This window comes from Silurus meridionalis, chromosome 15 (genome assembly GCF_014805685.1).
Source record: "Silurus meridionalis isolate SWU-2019-XX chromosome 15, ASM1480568v1, whole genome shotgun sequence".
Lineage (NCBI taxonomy): Eukaryota > Metazoa > Chordata > Actinopteri > Siluriformes > Siluridae > Silurus > Silurus meridionalis.
The window spans coordinates 2,115,629-2,133,051 of NC_060898.1; the positions used below are offsets into that span (position 1 = coordinate 2,115,629).

At 38.9% G+C, this 17,423-nt stretch overlaps 1 protein-coding gene across 8 annotated transcripts in view; it reads left to right on the forward strand.

The window, feature by feature from the left end:
- The first annotated feature begins 768 nt into the window (after nt 1-768).
- Nucleotides 769-17,423, forward strand: part of sema4d (sema domain, immunoglobulin domain (Ig), transmembrane domain (TM) and short cytoplasmic domain, (semaphorin) 4D) — a 52,181-nt gene continuing 35,526 nt past the window's right edge. For 3 of the 8 annotated variants that reach the window (XM_046867435.1, XM_046867436.1, XM_046867434.1), the window contains exons 1-2: nt 769-891; nt 16,359-16,455. Coding sequence is in view for 4 of the 8 variants with exons in the window: in XM_046867434.1 (XP_046723390.1) it covers nt 16,418-16,455 (38 nt within the window). In the remaining 4 variants the exon portion in view is untranslated. Of the gene's footprint in view, nt 892-10,781; nt 11,051-16,168; nt 16,188-16,358; nt 16,456-17,423 lie in introns of those variants that run through there. The other 5 variants (XM_046867429.1, XM_046867437.1, XM_046867430.1 and 2 more) reach the window with 5 other exon arrangements.

Sequence of the window (17,423 nt, forward strand, 5' to 3'; positions counted from 1 at the left end):
CAGCACATCATGACAAATCTCTTGTACATGCAACCGATGATACTTGACATTAAGAGTAATGCTGATTCTTAATGGGGTTTTCTTTTAGCATTCATTCTAGTCAAAAATAATTTCTCTATTTATATTTTTTATATGGTATTCACACAAATAAATGCTAGAAAACGTTTGAGAAAGATCCTGTATGGTGTCTAATCAGGGAAGCTGCAACAAGATTGGACGATTAGATTTTCTGGGATATTTTAGATCAGATGAGGAAAAGAATCATTAAAATAAATGCTGAAAAACGTATTAAAATGATTATTTTGTGAATGAAGAAATATATAGATTTATTTTAGTTTCTAAAAAATGTAAAAAAAAAAAAATAATATCCTGTTTTTATAAAGAGTTGGTATCCAATCAGAGAGTCTGTAACAGGATGGTCATTAAGATGGTCAACCCTATGTTTTTTTTTTATTCAGATAAGAAAACAAATAACCAAAATATATGTTAAAACCAATTTTTAAAAAAGATTTTTTTAATGAATAATGAAGATTTTATTATAGGATTGTATGGTGTCCAATTAGAGTGGCTGTAGCAAGATGGTCATTTTGTTTACATTTTTTTTTTTTTTTTTTTTTACTCAGGGAAAAAGAAAATAATCACCAAAATAATCTGGGTTTTTTTTGTTTTTTGTTAATAAAAACAAAATTTAAAAAATGTGTGATCGTGTTTACAATGGGAATAGGTAATAGGAATGGGTTGTATTATTCAATCTGGCAACCCATGTGGGTGTTTGAATCCACTCCGCCATGCTGAGCCGCTCTGCCTGACTTGTCACGCTTCTTCACGCCAACCGTGAGCTGCTTTAAAATCGCCGGTGGACTCGAAAAAAAAAAGCATTTTAATTACCAGGTTAGTGCGTTTATTAATCGTTTAATTCTGTCTATTGTATTTATTGTTCTATTTTTTACTCCCCAAATAAATAACGTGAGAAATATCGGCGCGCGAGCTGCTGTTAGCTGGACTTTGCGCTCGCGTGCACTTGTTACTGAGGTGCTCACGCGCAGCGTTTTTTTTTTTTTTTCTCCCATTAAAACGGGATTTTTCTCTCTTTTTGACCTCCGTTTACAAACCAAACCCCCGCGGAGACATTCCGAGTGCCCCACTAACCAGGTTTATGTAATTCTATTTTATAATAATTCGGTATAAATGAGGTGTTTTCCGAAGCGGCGGCTGAGTGGCTTTTTCCTCCTGAGGTAATTTCGGTTGTCATAGTAACAGTTTCTCGCTTCAACTTGCTAATATGGTTTTGCTAACTAATGTTTTTAATTTGGTCACTTGAATAGCACTTAAATGGTAATTTTCTCGGTTTTTAGGGTCCAGGTTTCCACAGAAAGGATTTAATATTTATCTGACCTGATTTGAAAGGTCACTCAGGGTGTGTTTGGTATAAAAGTCAAGTCAAAATGATGCTTTTAGTTCTTTAACAAAAGCCTCTGTGTCTGGAGTGTAGTCTGTAGAAGTGCAAGGTGTGTGTGTGTGTGTGTGTGTGTGTGTGTGTGTGTGTGTTTGGTGGGATTTAACTCTGGCTGGAACGAAGAACATCAAGTCACCAAACTCTGTCAGGAAAATTAGGACTCAAATACACTGAGAAAACACTGAGACACTTAAAATCTGTGGTATAAGTGGAATAAAAACCCTTCAGGTGGAATGACGAAATAGGAAAATAATGAATCACGCACTGGTCCGGGTCACGGCACCTTGAAAATGGTGCATCTCGTAAAATAAGTTTATAAACATGGCTCTAACATGGCATCTGTATGGCTTCTTTAGGCAATAATTCTTACCTGGTTATCTTTAAAAGTCGGATAAATACCTGAAAACATGCATAACTCGTTCATCTGTCATCTTCTGAATCATGTCGGATCGTAAAGTTAAGACCAGATTTGACCTAAACCCTGAAGGCTTCACGTGTTCTCGTTTGCGATGAGACACAAACCAGGAAAGCGTCTGCTTGTTTTAATTATTATTGGATCAGATTTGAAAAAAAGACGTTCATGTAATGGGTTGAAGTTGATTCCTGTCAAATATAGAGGTAAAAATTGCATTCAGTGACGAGTTGATTTGATTCCAAGCATTTGTTACAAGTCATTTTTCAATCACGGATCTTTCGACTTCCAAAAAGACTTTGAAGTTACTAAGCAACTCAAGAGCTTTGAGGATGGATTTGGATTGTAATGAATAACTGTCTGTTACACTGGTTGTAATGAATAACTGTCTGTTACACTGGTTTGAGACCGCAGTTTGCATGAACAGTTTTGCATGTGAGCACCTCTTACTGAGCAGCACACCTCAACAATGATAAAACTCTGGAGTCATCTCAAGGTTTCTTCATTATATCATCTCAGGGAGTTTTTCTTTGCCACAGTTGCCATGGGCTCACTCATTAGGGATAAACATATAGGCACTAATAAGTTCTAACTTTATAGCCTCTTTATCTTTGTAAAGCTGCTTTGGGAAAATGTCTCTTATTAAAAGCGCTGTACAAACTGATTAGGTTAAATTAAAGCATTCTCTTATTTCTATAATAGTACAACAGGAAAACTACCTACATGTCTTTCTTTACCACATCCATAAACCTCCTCCTTGGTCTTCCTCTTTTTCCCCTTCCTGGCGGCTCTATCCTCAGCATTCTCCTACTGATATACCCCATGTCCCTCCTCTCCACATGTCTATACCATCTCAATTGGGCTTCTCTTACTTTTTTCCCCAAACGTTTGCTTAGATTATAGCAGATATAAACTATTTTCCCCTTCACTTTCTCTTGATGCTTGTGTTACTCAAAAAACACTTTCTGAAGACTTTCCTGTGGTGGAAAATCTTCTGATTGTTGCAAAGCACTGACACTGGAGACTCTTTCCATACATCTTGCATATAATTAGATGTTCACCATCCACTAAACAATTATGATAGGCTCTCAAGTGCCTCCTAATGGCAATTTTTTCATTTTCATGGAAGTTCTCATGGTTGGCATGTAAAAAGAAGAGGAGTTAGCTAGCTTGGCTTTCCCATCACCCGTGCCGCCTGACTCATGCGTTATTCACTGAATGATTTGTTCTTATTCATAGCCCTCGTCCTTTGTTCCAGTCACGTCAGTCACGTGGAAGTTAATTAGAGTACATGCCATCAGGCTCGTCATTCCACAATGAGTTTACTCCCCTCTGATATCCTCAAGGCACTTTATTTTGATGAGGCGAGGCTTGTATTTTTGCATAGACGTCACATGTTTTTTACTGCTTTTTATCTTGATTTTGCACTGATGGTATTTTTAACACTTCATGGCGATGCATGATGGAAATTAAATGCACGTTACATTGCAGATGAGTGAGTTTACAGAAGGAGTGTCCAGCATGAGATTGTCATGGTGGTGTTTATATGCTGGACGGATAGAAAGGATCAAACGGACCTGTTGGGTTGCCTTTTCTGTCATGCTCTGTTAAGTAGTAAAACATTAGCTTTGAAGCCTACTAGGTGCAATTTCACTTGAATCTGTAATAAAAACACCCACGATGGAATCAGAACTCCTTCTCGAAGTGTCGTCATGTATTTAATTCCAAATATTCAACCACATGTATCAGGAAACTATTGCATGATGTACAGTATATAGACAAGTGTTTGGAGACACCTGATCACAAGATTGGTATGTGTTACTTTTTGAACATTGCATTGCACATTTAGTCCCAATTTGCTGTTATAAAAACTGGTAAGATGATTGTGGAGATTTGTGCTCATTCTGCTACAAGGGTGAGGTGAGGAGGCCTGGGGTGCAGTCAGCGTTCCAATTCATCCCAAAGTATGGGATGTATTTTCTCACTTAGGTTCTAGTAAGAGGTTCTACCATCTTTTTATTGTAGATTAAATGACAGTATGGTTTAGAAAGCATATAAGGATCACTGGATAGATTTTATTGTGATGTCTGTTTGCTAGGATTTATCAGGTTGGTTGTAAAAGTCAATGGGCATCGCTGCCCGTTCGATTTTTCAGTAATCACATGTCCTAGTAAAACATTATCTCAGCGGAAAAGCGAAGCCAGCCGAGCTCCGTTCCTGTCTTCAGGTAAACATGACCACTTTTCCTTTCCCTCACTTTATTTAGGGAGGACAATGCACAGACGGAGTATATCTTTCTTTACAAAGACAGCGAATAGAGGCGAGCTTTGTGTCACTTTGCCAACATTACTTAGTGTGTGTGTACATGGAGCAGTAGGAACAGCGGTGGTAAGACAGGTGGGTGCCCTTATTCTGTTACAACCCTGGAAAGTACCCACTTGGCTACAGATTCCCTGTTGCCCCCACCTCTGAGCCAGGCGCATCCATTATTAGACAAATTACAAACTTCGTCTTGGTCAATTACAAAGGCCAGGCTCAGAGTTTAGACCAGAACAACGTGTTCAACCAAACTCTTTAGATCATCTGGTAGAAAAATTCTGGAATTAGACACATGCCACAGATTAGCCCGCTGGTAAGTTTTTCTTGTTTAAAAAATTAAAGCAGAGTTTGTTTTCTGTAGCACGATGACCTCTAAAGATATGGAACGGAAAGCTAGCAAAGTTTTTCACCCGTGAGAAAGCCTTCGCATGTGCAGATGAAGTTCAGAACTCCTTCTGGTAGCACAAAGATTATTTTTATGCATGTTTTGTCTGACCTTCAAAAGCAATGGTGTGGTTAATTGATTTACAATCAGCTCCTCATGCCAGGAGATTGCTCAAAACTCAGGAGAGGTACACAAGAGTTTGGTGTTCATGTTAATGACCCGTCCTCTGAAGGCTCAGCTGGACGCATGTTCAGTTTTTTCAGTGTTTGTATTGTCTCGTATTTCTCATGGTCGTCAGCAATTGATGAAAGGTCAGAGATGTGATGTTTGTGCAGTCTAAGAGGGAAAAAAATGTAAGAACATTTTAAAATCTTTTCAGACAACAAATCTTTTGTATAAAGTTTCGTATACACACACACACACACACACACACACACACACACACACACACACTCTCACATGCTATCTCTTCCTCCTTCTACAGGGGTTATATTATTTTAGTCATCTCTTAGAATCTCTTAATGATTTGCCAGATTTTATTAATGTGTAATTACAATAAATGAGGCGGCCTTCATCAGCTTGAGGGAGAAATTTTGCATTCTATTTATATTTATGCATTGAATGAAATTTACAGAATGAATGTAGTATGTGGTATTTTTTTATTTATTTGGGTAATACATTTTATTATTGATTCATTCCGAGCGAATAAAATTTTGTAAAAATGTTGTCATTGATAAATACAACAAAATGGATGCAATTGTCATGTAGTCGCTTGTTGTCTTGTGCGTTGTAAATTCAGACCGGGGGGAGTGGGGGATCATGAGGTTTGTTAAGAAATGTTAAGACCTAAGAAGCTTCGAAATGGTGCGTTTTAATTAGATTGAGCACAAATCTCCACAACCACAATCCAAAATCTAGTGGAACATCTTCCTAGAAGAGTGAAGGTCTTATAACAAACAGGGACTAAATGTAAAATAGGATGTTAAAAAAGCACATACAGATCTCATAATCAGGTGTCTACAAACTTTATGGTTGTAGGGGTGTTTGCGAGATCTTTATGAATCTGGTATTTTTTGCATGGTGGGGAAAGAAGGTTGCAGTGGTCCAGGGGAACCTCTCAGCGTTATAACCAGTGAGTTTGTGTAATACGAATTAGGAAAAGGGCTAAAATAAGGCTGTTTACTATAATGTAACCTTCTGTAAGTTTTTAGCGTAACTGTTTAAATCCGCTTCATTTGCTACAAAAGTAAATTGTTTAATCAGCTTGCTGGCTGCTAGAAGCACGAGGCCCGCTCAGATGCGTTGTGAAATCCCACTGAATGTTCAGTCTCTATATCCGTCCATCTTTACTCTTGGTTTCCTGGAAAAAAGAAGCCTGATTAGATTTAAAGAATTTTCTAGACTGAGGTTTCATTACAGTCCTTGAATTAAAACAGCTACTGGTTTTTCATTTTGAGTTTTCACAGATGGATTGGGGCTATACACATGATTCTACTGCAGAACCAAGCCCTGCAGACGGGTTGAAATCTTGTGATGTTGACATTTGTCAACAGTATTGTTTTTTGGTGCCTTGAAGGATTTTTGGACATGGTCTTTCCCTCTCCTCAGACTTTTTCATGGATGTCTGGTAGCAACTCGATCTGTGTTTGAAGTAAAACAGGATCAGTGGAGTGTAGCTTCAGGATAAGAATAATTAGTTCTTGTTGAAAGCTGGCTTTTAAAAAAGATAAAGACTTCTTTTGTTGTTCTATTTAGCCTTCATGATTTGTTTCATTTAATTACTACTGCTAAAGATACAATATATAAACAAAAGTTAGTGGACCTGCATTTAAGATTCGTTTGTGCTTACTGAACATCCCGTTCCACATTTAAGATACCTTTGCTGTAATAATTACCTCCACTCTTCTGGGAAGATGTTCCACTAGATTGTGGAGTGTACTTGTGGAGATTTGTGCTCATTCAGCACTATAGCAGGTTACTCAAGATCTTCCACTCAAACCCACGTAAACCTAATCTTTGTGGAGCTGGCTTGCTGGAACAGGTTTCCTTGTATCCTAGTTAAAGTAAAGGGAGCATATAATGATCCTGCATTGATGTCCTTCCTATACAATTGTGTGCCACCAACTTTGTAATAACAGTTTGGGTAAATAACCACATTTGTCTGGAAAATTCAGGTATCTCAATACTGGCCTTGTATTGTATCTAAAAATTCGACATTTTCTAATCAGTATGTTTTTTTTTACACACTAAAGAGCTTCTGGATTCTCTGTTGTGATTTGTTTAGCAAGTTTATAATTAAAATCCCAGGTTTGTATCTGAGCACTTGTTCTAATATGATAACGTTTCCATAGTAACAGCTCGCAGACGTTCTACATGAGCAGGTGGAAGGAGTCTCCAGTGTCAGACCTATAACTAGGTTTTACATGATGAGGCTTAGAATTTGAGGTTTTCTAAGCAGCATTTTTTATTTTTTTAATTCAACATGTGTGATCTGTGGATGTAACAAAAAATGTGTAATATGTACTTTTAATGGATCTCTTCTCTGGCATGGTAAGCGTAACTCCCCTTCCTGTGTATGATAATTTTTTTGGGTGATGTGTCTGAAAGTGCACGACTCCTTTTAGCTGAACCTCAATGAAATATTTATATATCTAACACTAACAAAAGTCATAAATTATTACATAAACCGTTTACCACGAGGCCTCTCTGAAAATACCTTTAGGATATATTTTTATTACCCTGATGACATGAGCAATAAGGTCCTGACGTCTGCATACGGCTCATGATTTATGAGTAAAGAATAGAAATTTTATTTAGTGGCTTGTCATGGGAAAAGCAAAAGGATCTGTCAAACCCTGGGAATGATGCACTGGCATCTTTAAATAAGACCAAGCTAAATAAACTATAAGCACACATATACCATTTAACCAAAAATGGATGCGAAACGGAGCGTTTTTATTGCTTTTATTGCCCTGTGATTGCATTGCAGGAGGACATAAATTTGAGGCGCCTCTTTTGCTTTTCGCATGCCAGGATTCCAGTTTGGATTCTCCACGGCAATGCAGTGGCATAAAGCCTTAAAAGCTGTGCAGTGTGAGGGGGAAGGGGAGGCGACACGACCTGGCCTTGTCTCAACCTGCCTCCATTGTCGTATAGGCTACACACACAATGTGGCTAGAGACGATCGAACTTAGCTCTACCCCTGTTAAAAGAGAGACTGCAGCTGGTTCTACACACACACCCTTATCGATATTGACCTACGATATATGAACAAAAGTACTGGGAAACTTGTCTTTTCCAGCCATATATGGTTTTTCCACAATCTGTTACCACAATGTTGGAAGCACACAATTGTATAGGATGTTTTTGAATGCAGTAATCTTCAGTTTTCCCTTCACTTGAACTAGGAGACCTAAAACTATTTCAGCACGACGATGCCCCTGTGCATTAGAGCTATAGAGCTCATAAATTGGAGAGCAAACTTTACTTAAACCCTTGTGGCTAAAAGAGTAAAATCTAAAACATCTTCCCAGCGGAGTGGAGGTTATTACCACGTCAAATGAGGAATAAATGTGGAATGAGATGTTTAAAAAGCAAATACCACATCTTATGATCGAAATTTTTCTTTTTGGTTGCCGTTATAACAAAAATATTTTTCTCAATCAGAACTGGTCACAAGGTGATGATTAATTTTCTAGTTCTTATGTTACTGCTCCCCAGGATAGAGGAGTTTGTGCATTGGTGTTTCTTAGTCACCCAGAAAATCTGTGAGCTATGAATACGGGAGTGAACGCATGTAGCTGTTGTAACAAGTGATGTAACGACTCAATCACAAATAAAAAGGGATAAACCTCGACTTCAGGATATCCTGCAATCTGGAAAAATAATCTTCTCAAGGCAGTTGAGGTGTGGATCCATGATCACTGCTGTATTCGTTACTTCAGTTAATAGGTTGAGCAAATGATTTTGCACCTAGAAACAGGGCTATAAATCCTCAATCGAGCAATGCTTTGAGATCTGTAATCATGACAAATGTGCAGCTGTCAGATCACAAGGGGATAATTGTTTAATTTTTTTTATTGGCCAGTAAGTGAAGAGCTGACTCGCGTCTGCACATCCACTAAAACCCGGTCCAGAGAAAATATTTGTGAGCGTATGGAATGTGTTGTCAAAGTTCCATATTTTCAGCCTTTCCCTTCATAAAAACACAGACTGTGCTAGAGAGGATTATATCAGGAGGGGTGGGGAGGGGGTACGAAGTGGATCGGGTGGATACTTCCACACAATTGACTCCTTGACCTGATGTAATTTAAATGGTGCACAAACAAAGCTGATTCAGGATCTGCATTCACTCTTCCAGAACGATTGACACGGAGAGAGGAGTGTTGTCGATTGAAATTGAGGTTGTAGGTACAGAGAGAGGGAAACAAATTGGATTTGGGAAATGTATATAGTACTGGAATGTGGTGAAGGTTCTCCGTCTCAGTGCGGTTCTTTTGGCAGGTTAGAGCACAATGATCAAGCTCAGAAGTGAGATGGTTCTTTTGAGTGTTGAGTCAGTTGCAGTGAGAAAATGCTGGAATTAATTCAAAACCTGAATAAAATGTGCATTTGTTTTTGCTTTGTCTTTATTTATTTTAGGGCTGCAGCTATCAATTATTTTAGTAATTAAGTATTCTACCAATTATTCCATCGAGTGATTGGATAAGTTCTTTATAAAAATATATTATATATATATACACACACACACACACACACACACACACACACACACACGCACTACTATATACATATAGTTAAATGGACTCAATTAAGCATAATAATATGCCTCGAAGCATTTTTTCATACAAATATCTTTATTTACTTGAATTGTTTCATCCCTAATGAATTTATTTATCTATTTAGTATATGAAACTATAATGCTACACAAATGCCATGTGTCCTCCAGGGTCCTGGAGATGTCCACAGTCCTAGATAGTCCTAGATTTTTAGCTCGTTCCCTAATTGTTTTTCTGCCAGTTTCAAACCAAACAACATCGCAGACAAATCAAAAGAATCAAGCTGAGTTTAATTTAGAGATTCTGCAAATAGCTACAAGGAGCAATGACAAGGCATTCACGTGTAGCATCGTTCAATTTCATAAGAAGGACATTGATTCCCTCCCTCCAAACCCCCACTGCTTGAAAGCATGTTCGATCGGCATGATCGAAGCATATTGAAGCAGTGTTTTTTGTCTTGAGTATCATGATTGCTTGTAAATCAACCCTTATTTTGTGTGAGAGCAGCTTTGCTCATGGTTTTGGGCTGGGGCTAATGTCCTGCCACCCAGAAAACCACACTCGCACAGGAGCATGATTTGTTGTTTGCTGTTGATGTTTTTAGATCGTGTGTGTAACAGCAGAGCTGCATGTTTAGCCGGATCAGTCGTAGATTTGCGTATTTGCTCCTGAAGTAAGAATTATTTATTTATTTTTTTTATTTTTTTACATATTTTGAAGCCATGTTTTTATGGATCTGTGTGTTTTATGTCTGTGTTTTAAGCCAAAAGATAATTAACAACAATAATTATGTAATAATTAATTTTTATTGATCTATTTTTGTCTCTCTCTGCATATCTTTTGTCTTTCTTTACCTGTCTCTCTCTCTCTGTCTGTACCTCTCTATGTCCCACTCCGACACTCTTTATCTTGTTCTCTCTCTGTTTCTCTACACATGTCTCTGTCTTTGACGTTGTCTGTCTTTTTCTCTGCCCCTCTGCATATCTCTCTCTGTCTCAGTATCTGCTTTTTTTGTCTCTCTCAGCACTCCTGTCTGTGTTTCTAGGCATGTCTGTCTTTCTCTCTTTTTCTCCCTACCTTTCTCTCTCTCTCTTTTTACACACACACACACACACACACACACACACACACACACACACACAGAGCAGCTGATCTAAGTGCTATTGTCTGAAGCTGTCACTGTGGCCCCCCTCTGAACCACGCACATGTGTGTGAAGCGATGCAGCTCTCTGTTTCTCCTCCGCTGACGTCTCCATGTCTCTGATCCCACTTAAATATTTAATTGTGTTTAAAATGTAAGAGACACAGAGAGGACTAGAGAAGGGGATGGAGAGAGAGGGAAAGAGAGAGGGAACGTGAGCAGTCAAGGTTAAGGAGGGTTTTTATTGTCAGGTTTGTTGTAGGGGCTCCTCTCCGTCTACTCAGTCATGCCTCCTGTGTAGGGCTTTTCCCCCTGCTGCTCCAGTAACCTTCTCACACATTGGGGGAGGGAAAAGTGTGTGTGTGTGCATGTAAGTGTGTAGCTCTTTACACATCGCTCGCTGTGGAGATCCCTGTTCGACTCTGAGATGATGTTTTAATGGACCAGGAACATGCTCACTATTCTGGGAAGATCTACTTGCTTTTTTTCATGAATTTTTTATTCCATGATGCATTCAGCTGTCTGTTTTTTTCTGTCCGGGATTTTTCTCGCTCAGGTGGTGAGTGAAAGTGATCTCTATTATAAAGCTGCATTAGTGCAAAAAATTATATAAACAGGAAAGTTTATGGGTAAATAAACGAGAAAAGGCATGTTGTCTTGTTCGTCAATTTGGCCGCCTTGTTTATCAGCTTGTTGCTATGAACTTGGAGATGAGCTGGGAAAAGAACAAGAACATCTTTCAGAGCACCTGTGTGCATATATGTGTGTGTGTGTGTGTGTGGGCTGTACTTTTTTTATTGTGTGTAATTATTAGATTTCCTTCTGTTGTCCATGAGCTCTGTGTCTGTGGTTAAATCGTCCTCTTGCTGGCTCCGCCCAGTTTTAGATCAAAGCATGTTGTCTAACGCGCTATCTACGACTTCAAAGCGTTTCTACGGTGACATAGTCTGGGGGATACGCCAACATGACACGACACAACATAAGACCTTTTGTTACAATTCTGGTCCTCTGCAGCCTAATACATGCATCACACTGATGTGTGCAGATTTAATGCAGTGTATAAACATTATGATTTAGGGCATATGAGGATAGAAGAGTTGTGTGTGTGTAATGTAGGTCTCTGTGTTTCTGCATGTTGTCAGTGTAATACTGTCAGTCAGGTGTTAGTTTTCACAGATTGGGTCTGATTGTAAATGAGGGTGTGTGTGTGGGGGGGTGGGGGAAATCAGAAATGTTATTACTCAGGTCGCTTTGCAAAATACACACTTTACTGCAGAGCAACAGAGAATTCCAGGATGAATAAACCATGCCCCTTCATTACCATATATGCAAAATGAAAATACTAAGAAATGTTATGGAGATTGGTTTCCTGGTGGTCTAGTGGTTAGGATGTGGCGCGCTCACCGCTGCGGCCCGGGTTCGATCCCCGGTCAGGGAACCAACCATTAGGGTTGCACAAGCCTTAGTGCTGGTCCCAAGCCCGGATAAATTGGGGAGGGTTGCATTAGGAAGGGCATCCAGCGTAAAAACATGTGCCAAATCAAACATGCGGATGGTCCGTTGATGCGACCCCTAACGGGAGAAGCTGAAAGAAAGTTTTGTTATGGAGAGTGATGCAGGGGAAATTACTGAAGAAAAAATTTATTTTAAAGTACACTTTATATATGGTACATTTGTTTATTCATTATAAATTCAACTCCACAGTTAGAAAACCAGCATATTACATATCTAGGAAATACATTTTTTAGGTATCTATTTTTTTTTTTTAAGATGTTATGATGAGATTTTTAGTCAAATCACCCACCCTTGTGCCATCTGCTTTTTTAATATGAAATATAAACTAAATATCTCTTAATTATTTTTTTTATCTAGTTCAAATGCTTCTTTCATGTATACATTGCAAATACACACAGAATTTTATTTTCCCTTTTTGTTACAGTAAATAATTAAATGTTGAAACCTACAAAATAAGGATGCTTTTCATTTTAAGCACTTGACCTCAGACTGAATTTACTGTAAAGTACAATATTCCTGTTTTTTTCCTATATGCATTATTAACTTTGCTCATTCTTGAGTTGACAAACCATCGTGTGTCAAGGTTTACGCGGAAACAGGGAAATATTTATAATTAATCAGCATGAAATCAAATAATTTTTTTCTGCCTCTTGTGCGTTCAAACAGGAATTTTACAAATTCAGTCGTTCTATGTGAAACGTGACCCACTTTTTTCTGCCACAAAGAAACGGACATTACAAATCCGGGTCAGATGGACGTGTAATTAGTCGACTAGGCAAATGTGAACGAGAACAAAAGCGAATTCAGGTTAAATACAGGACTTATGTCAATGTCAGACGTTGGAACTGGAGGCAGGGTTTATTCAGAGGTCCAAGGTTTTCTCAGGCGGATTATGGTAGAATGTTGCTTATTTAAATATAAAACATGAGGACGCATCAGTAAACATTTTCACATTACTGTTCTACCCACACAGCTCAGGTTTCTATTGTATTACTACAGGGCGTGGCATACGCGTATCGGTCTGATGTCATTTCACATTTCTTTGATTTTGGTTTCTAGTTACTTGCTGAGTCAGTAATGGATGTAGGAGTAGTGTGTTTAAAGATGAAAATATACAGGTGATTTGGTTTGTGCAGTTTTGTGGTGAGGTGACAAATTATAATGTCATTAGCAAAACCACCAGACCACAATTTGGCAGGTCTAAATTTTTATATTTTTTGCGGGTTGTCCAGAAGTTGACCCAGCTACAATGTGATAAAATAGTGGAATATAAAAGAAGCAAGGTGATTTACTAAGCAGGAGAGTCTTCTGTCAAACATATGCATATTTCTCTCTCATTCTTTTATACCTGCATGTTTCAAGATCATAAAAGATTGGGATCTGCAGGCTAATCAGTCTGTCTGGTTGAAAACGTCTGCCTGGCTTCATCCAGATGATTATGACTAATGTTTGTAGCATGTAATTCAGAAAAGTAAGTAATATTAAGTCATGGTAAAACTCATTATGATTAAACATAAACAGGATCAAACAAAAGGGTTCGTTTTGTGCCAATACGTTTTTGCTTGTTTTTCTGACTTGCATCAAACCAGGTTAAGCGAAGGAGCCGCGCCCATTTTTGCTCAAGGCATCAGCTAAAGCTCTGGCTAACAGCCTCAGGAAATCGATTTCCTCAGTAGCGTCTTATTCACAGTGTGCGTCTTTTCAGCGCTCGTCTCTGAGGCCGCAGGTCAAGACTAGCCCCGCTCCTGGCTTTGCAGTAAGGTTGGACCTTCGACCCCTATGGTAACAATCATAACCTAATCCACTGATTATCATTTCATACATCGGTGTGATTGCGTGTTGTGCAGTAGGTTATGGAGCAGATGTACTGAAAGCGTAATGAGAGGATGCTGTCACTCGAATGCTCCTCCCATGAGAATCAAGAGCCCGAAGGCAGTCTGCTGCGGATGAGGTCCTTTCAACAATCATGCTCTCGTTTACTCCCATACGTCTTTCTCATTAGTCAGAATGAGACTCAATCACAGCTGGACAGACACTTACAGACTGAATACTGGCCACATTCCGGTTTGACGGGAAGTAAATCTGGGAGGTTTGGATGAGTGGGTGAAGCATTTTGGGGAAATTTTGTAATGTGGAGTAACCAGTCAGCAGACCTTGGAGTAAAACTTTGAAGTGAAGTTGTGACCCAAGACTGGATAAACAGGATTCTTTGTTTATCACTTTGATTCTTTCACTGATTAAATTTGTTCTGAACTTGCTTCCCCCTTTACAAAAATGTATTAGGACATCTGTTTTTTCCAGCCATTTGTGGTTCTTCCCCAAACTGTTAGCAAAAATTTGGGGGCACACAATTGTATTGGACGTCTTTGGATGCAGTAGCAATACAATTTTCTATTCACTTGAAATAGGAGACCCAATCCTGTCCCAGCATGACGATGTTTCTGTGCATTGAGCCATGAAGATATGCTTTACATAGGATTAAGTAGAAGATCTTGAGTGGCCTACTATATAGTTCTGACCTCAATCCTATGGAGTACACAGGCCTTCAAATCTTCCATCAGTATCTGACTTTACTAACACCCTTGTGACAGAATGAGCACAAATGTGAGAGTGGAGGTGATTATATGAACAAAGGTGGAATAAGATGTCCAAAAACACAATCTTATGGTCACGTGTCCACAAACTTTTGTCTTTCAAGTGTATAAGATCTTTTCAAGGTTTTTTTCTATATTAACATGACAAATAAAGATAAAATACATCAGTAGACCGGACAGGACAGTGTTCTATCAGTGTCCACACACACACACACACACACACACACACACACACACACACACACACACACACACACACACACACACATTCGTCTGTTTTGACAGGTCATATTCGTATTCTGAGTGATCCATGTCTCTTTTTAAATATAACCTGTTCTTATAAACCATCCTACATGCACACACTGAAATCGTTCCAGAAATATCCATCCATCATGACCTCTCCTGTCCTTTCCCTCTTCTTTTTTCCCTCAATTTTTGGTATTTAAACAGCATGATAGTGATGTGCCTGTGCCTCTAATTTGATCATTCACATATACTTCTCCTGGACACGTGCCGGATAAATGTCTGATCTTGGATCACGTACGATATTTGCTCACCTCTGACTTTGATTTGATTTTGTCCTTACAAGTCTGTAATATCTAATTTTCTGCTTTTGAACATTCAGGGATATAGTCTGTGTAGTTGCTCGGGGGAGGGCAGCGACCAGGCACGGGGACATCATACTGGCTCTGCATGTGTTCTCACAGTCGTCCAGCTCTCAACTCTTTGTCAGGATCAATGTAATCATGAGGCAGTAAATCAAATTCCCGACTGCTGATTGGATTAGGCGAGCCTGCGTGCTGAATAAGGTCATCAGATTCTACCCTTTATTTTCCATGATCGATAGATTGATAGCAGGATGAAAAACAGAGAATGTAGTGTTACAGTTAAAAAAATGTTTTCTATTCATTACTCAGTAAACCTTGGCAAGCTTCATAAACTCGTTGTCCAGTTGTTTGACATGTCGTATGATCTATTAAGATAATAGCTCGTTGCTATTTTGATGCGTAATGCCGAGATAAGCAGGGGGCTTAAAGCAAGGATGACCGATGGGAAACACACAGGGCTACTTTGCTTGGTAATCAGGAATAAAAATCATTTTTGAAATGTTGTTCCAGGAAAATTATAAACGGCAATTATTATGATGAAACATTGACTGCATGTTTTGTAGTGTTTTATTTCCCCTAAAACAGGAAGCTATGATTTCTACATCTTACACGGTAACACATATGTAAACGCTTCTGTTCTGAGGACAGAAATTGTACAGTAAATGTTATCAATAAACACTTTGCGCTGAAACATTAACAAGCTGTAATATATATTATTGATAACATGCTTTTTCCATATGAAAACAAGACACACTTGATATTCTCTTTTGGTTCAATCTGGTGAAATTCCTCAACACGCTCTATTTATTCTCCTTGGCTCCCCGGTCGTCATGGTGACCAAGTCCCCTGTGAAGATGGCAGATTTCACTTTCCGTCAAGCTTTGGCTTGGTTTAGAGGTTTGAGAAAAGCAGACATGCCGGTGTGTGTATAGATTAGAGATGTGTCAGTGGGTTTGTGAATAGAGGTGTGGTGTTCAGGGTAAGGATGTGAAAATGTGTTTATTACCAGATTTGAGTGTTGTATTGGAAATGCTGTTGATTTATTTGGGTGGATATAAGTGGTAGTTGTTTTTTTGTTTATTTTTTTTTCCATCACGTGTACAATATTGTTTATTTTCCTCTCTGTATTTTTTTTTCTTCTTCTCCACAGATCACCACGAAGCACTCCTTCTCAGCTGTCTAAGACGTGGAACCCTAGGGATCTTTTTAATGAATCACCCATCGGCTCTCGACACCATGACGTACAAGTAGGTGGTTGTTTAGCGTTTCCCAGCTGCCTTGCTCTATAATAAAGCGGCCGCTCTGTGTTTTCCTGCATGAGCTCACAAGTGCATGTCATCATGGCTGTAATCGCAAGCCTGCAATTACGTCTTCCCTGCACTCGTACGACTGTTACTCCGGTCTAAAACTGCTACAGAGCATAAAGGCCTCCACTGTTAGAGCGTGGCATTTGCATGCAGCCTGATTTGCATGTCCTGCTGGCTGAGCTGTGTTTGCTGATCTCTGTTAGAAACAGTTCCTTAAAAAAAAAAAAACAATTTTCTTTAAGCTGATCCTAGAACAGTTATTCCAGACACAACTCTGATCCAAGATCATCATGAGCAGAAATAAATGTTGCAGAGGAGCTGCTGAAACAACCCCCCCCAACAAAAATATATCACTTGGGGAGCTGCAGCTCTTCACAAAGACAATAAGAGGAATGTAGGCCACGAATTCACCATATGACCGAGAGAGAGAGAGAGAATAGAAAGAGAAAGTCAAATCTTTTCTGACTAAATAATTGGTTGTCAAAAGGTTTTACATTTTTTTATTCGACCACACCGAAGCTTGCGCTCATTACTTCCCCATTCACACCGTGAGCTTATTGTCTCGTCTGTCTACACGCATACATACGACTTGGCTCTTATCTAATTCACATATTTACATCAGGCGCCAAACAGCAGGCCGATTCTTTTACCATCTACACCATCGTAGAAAAAAAGAACGAGTGTGGGGAGTGCGTGTGCCGTCCCTACCAGAAATGTGATTGAACACGTTAACTAGTGAGAGCTAGAGTATTAATGTAATAATGCTGTTATATACAATTTAATAATGGCTATACATTAATATTACTATTGTATTGTGAGTTAGCAAGTTAAGCACAATTGTAAAGGCTATACATAAGATATACGAGTATATGATCAGGCCGTTCATCGTATTTATGCCTGTGGGGTAA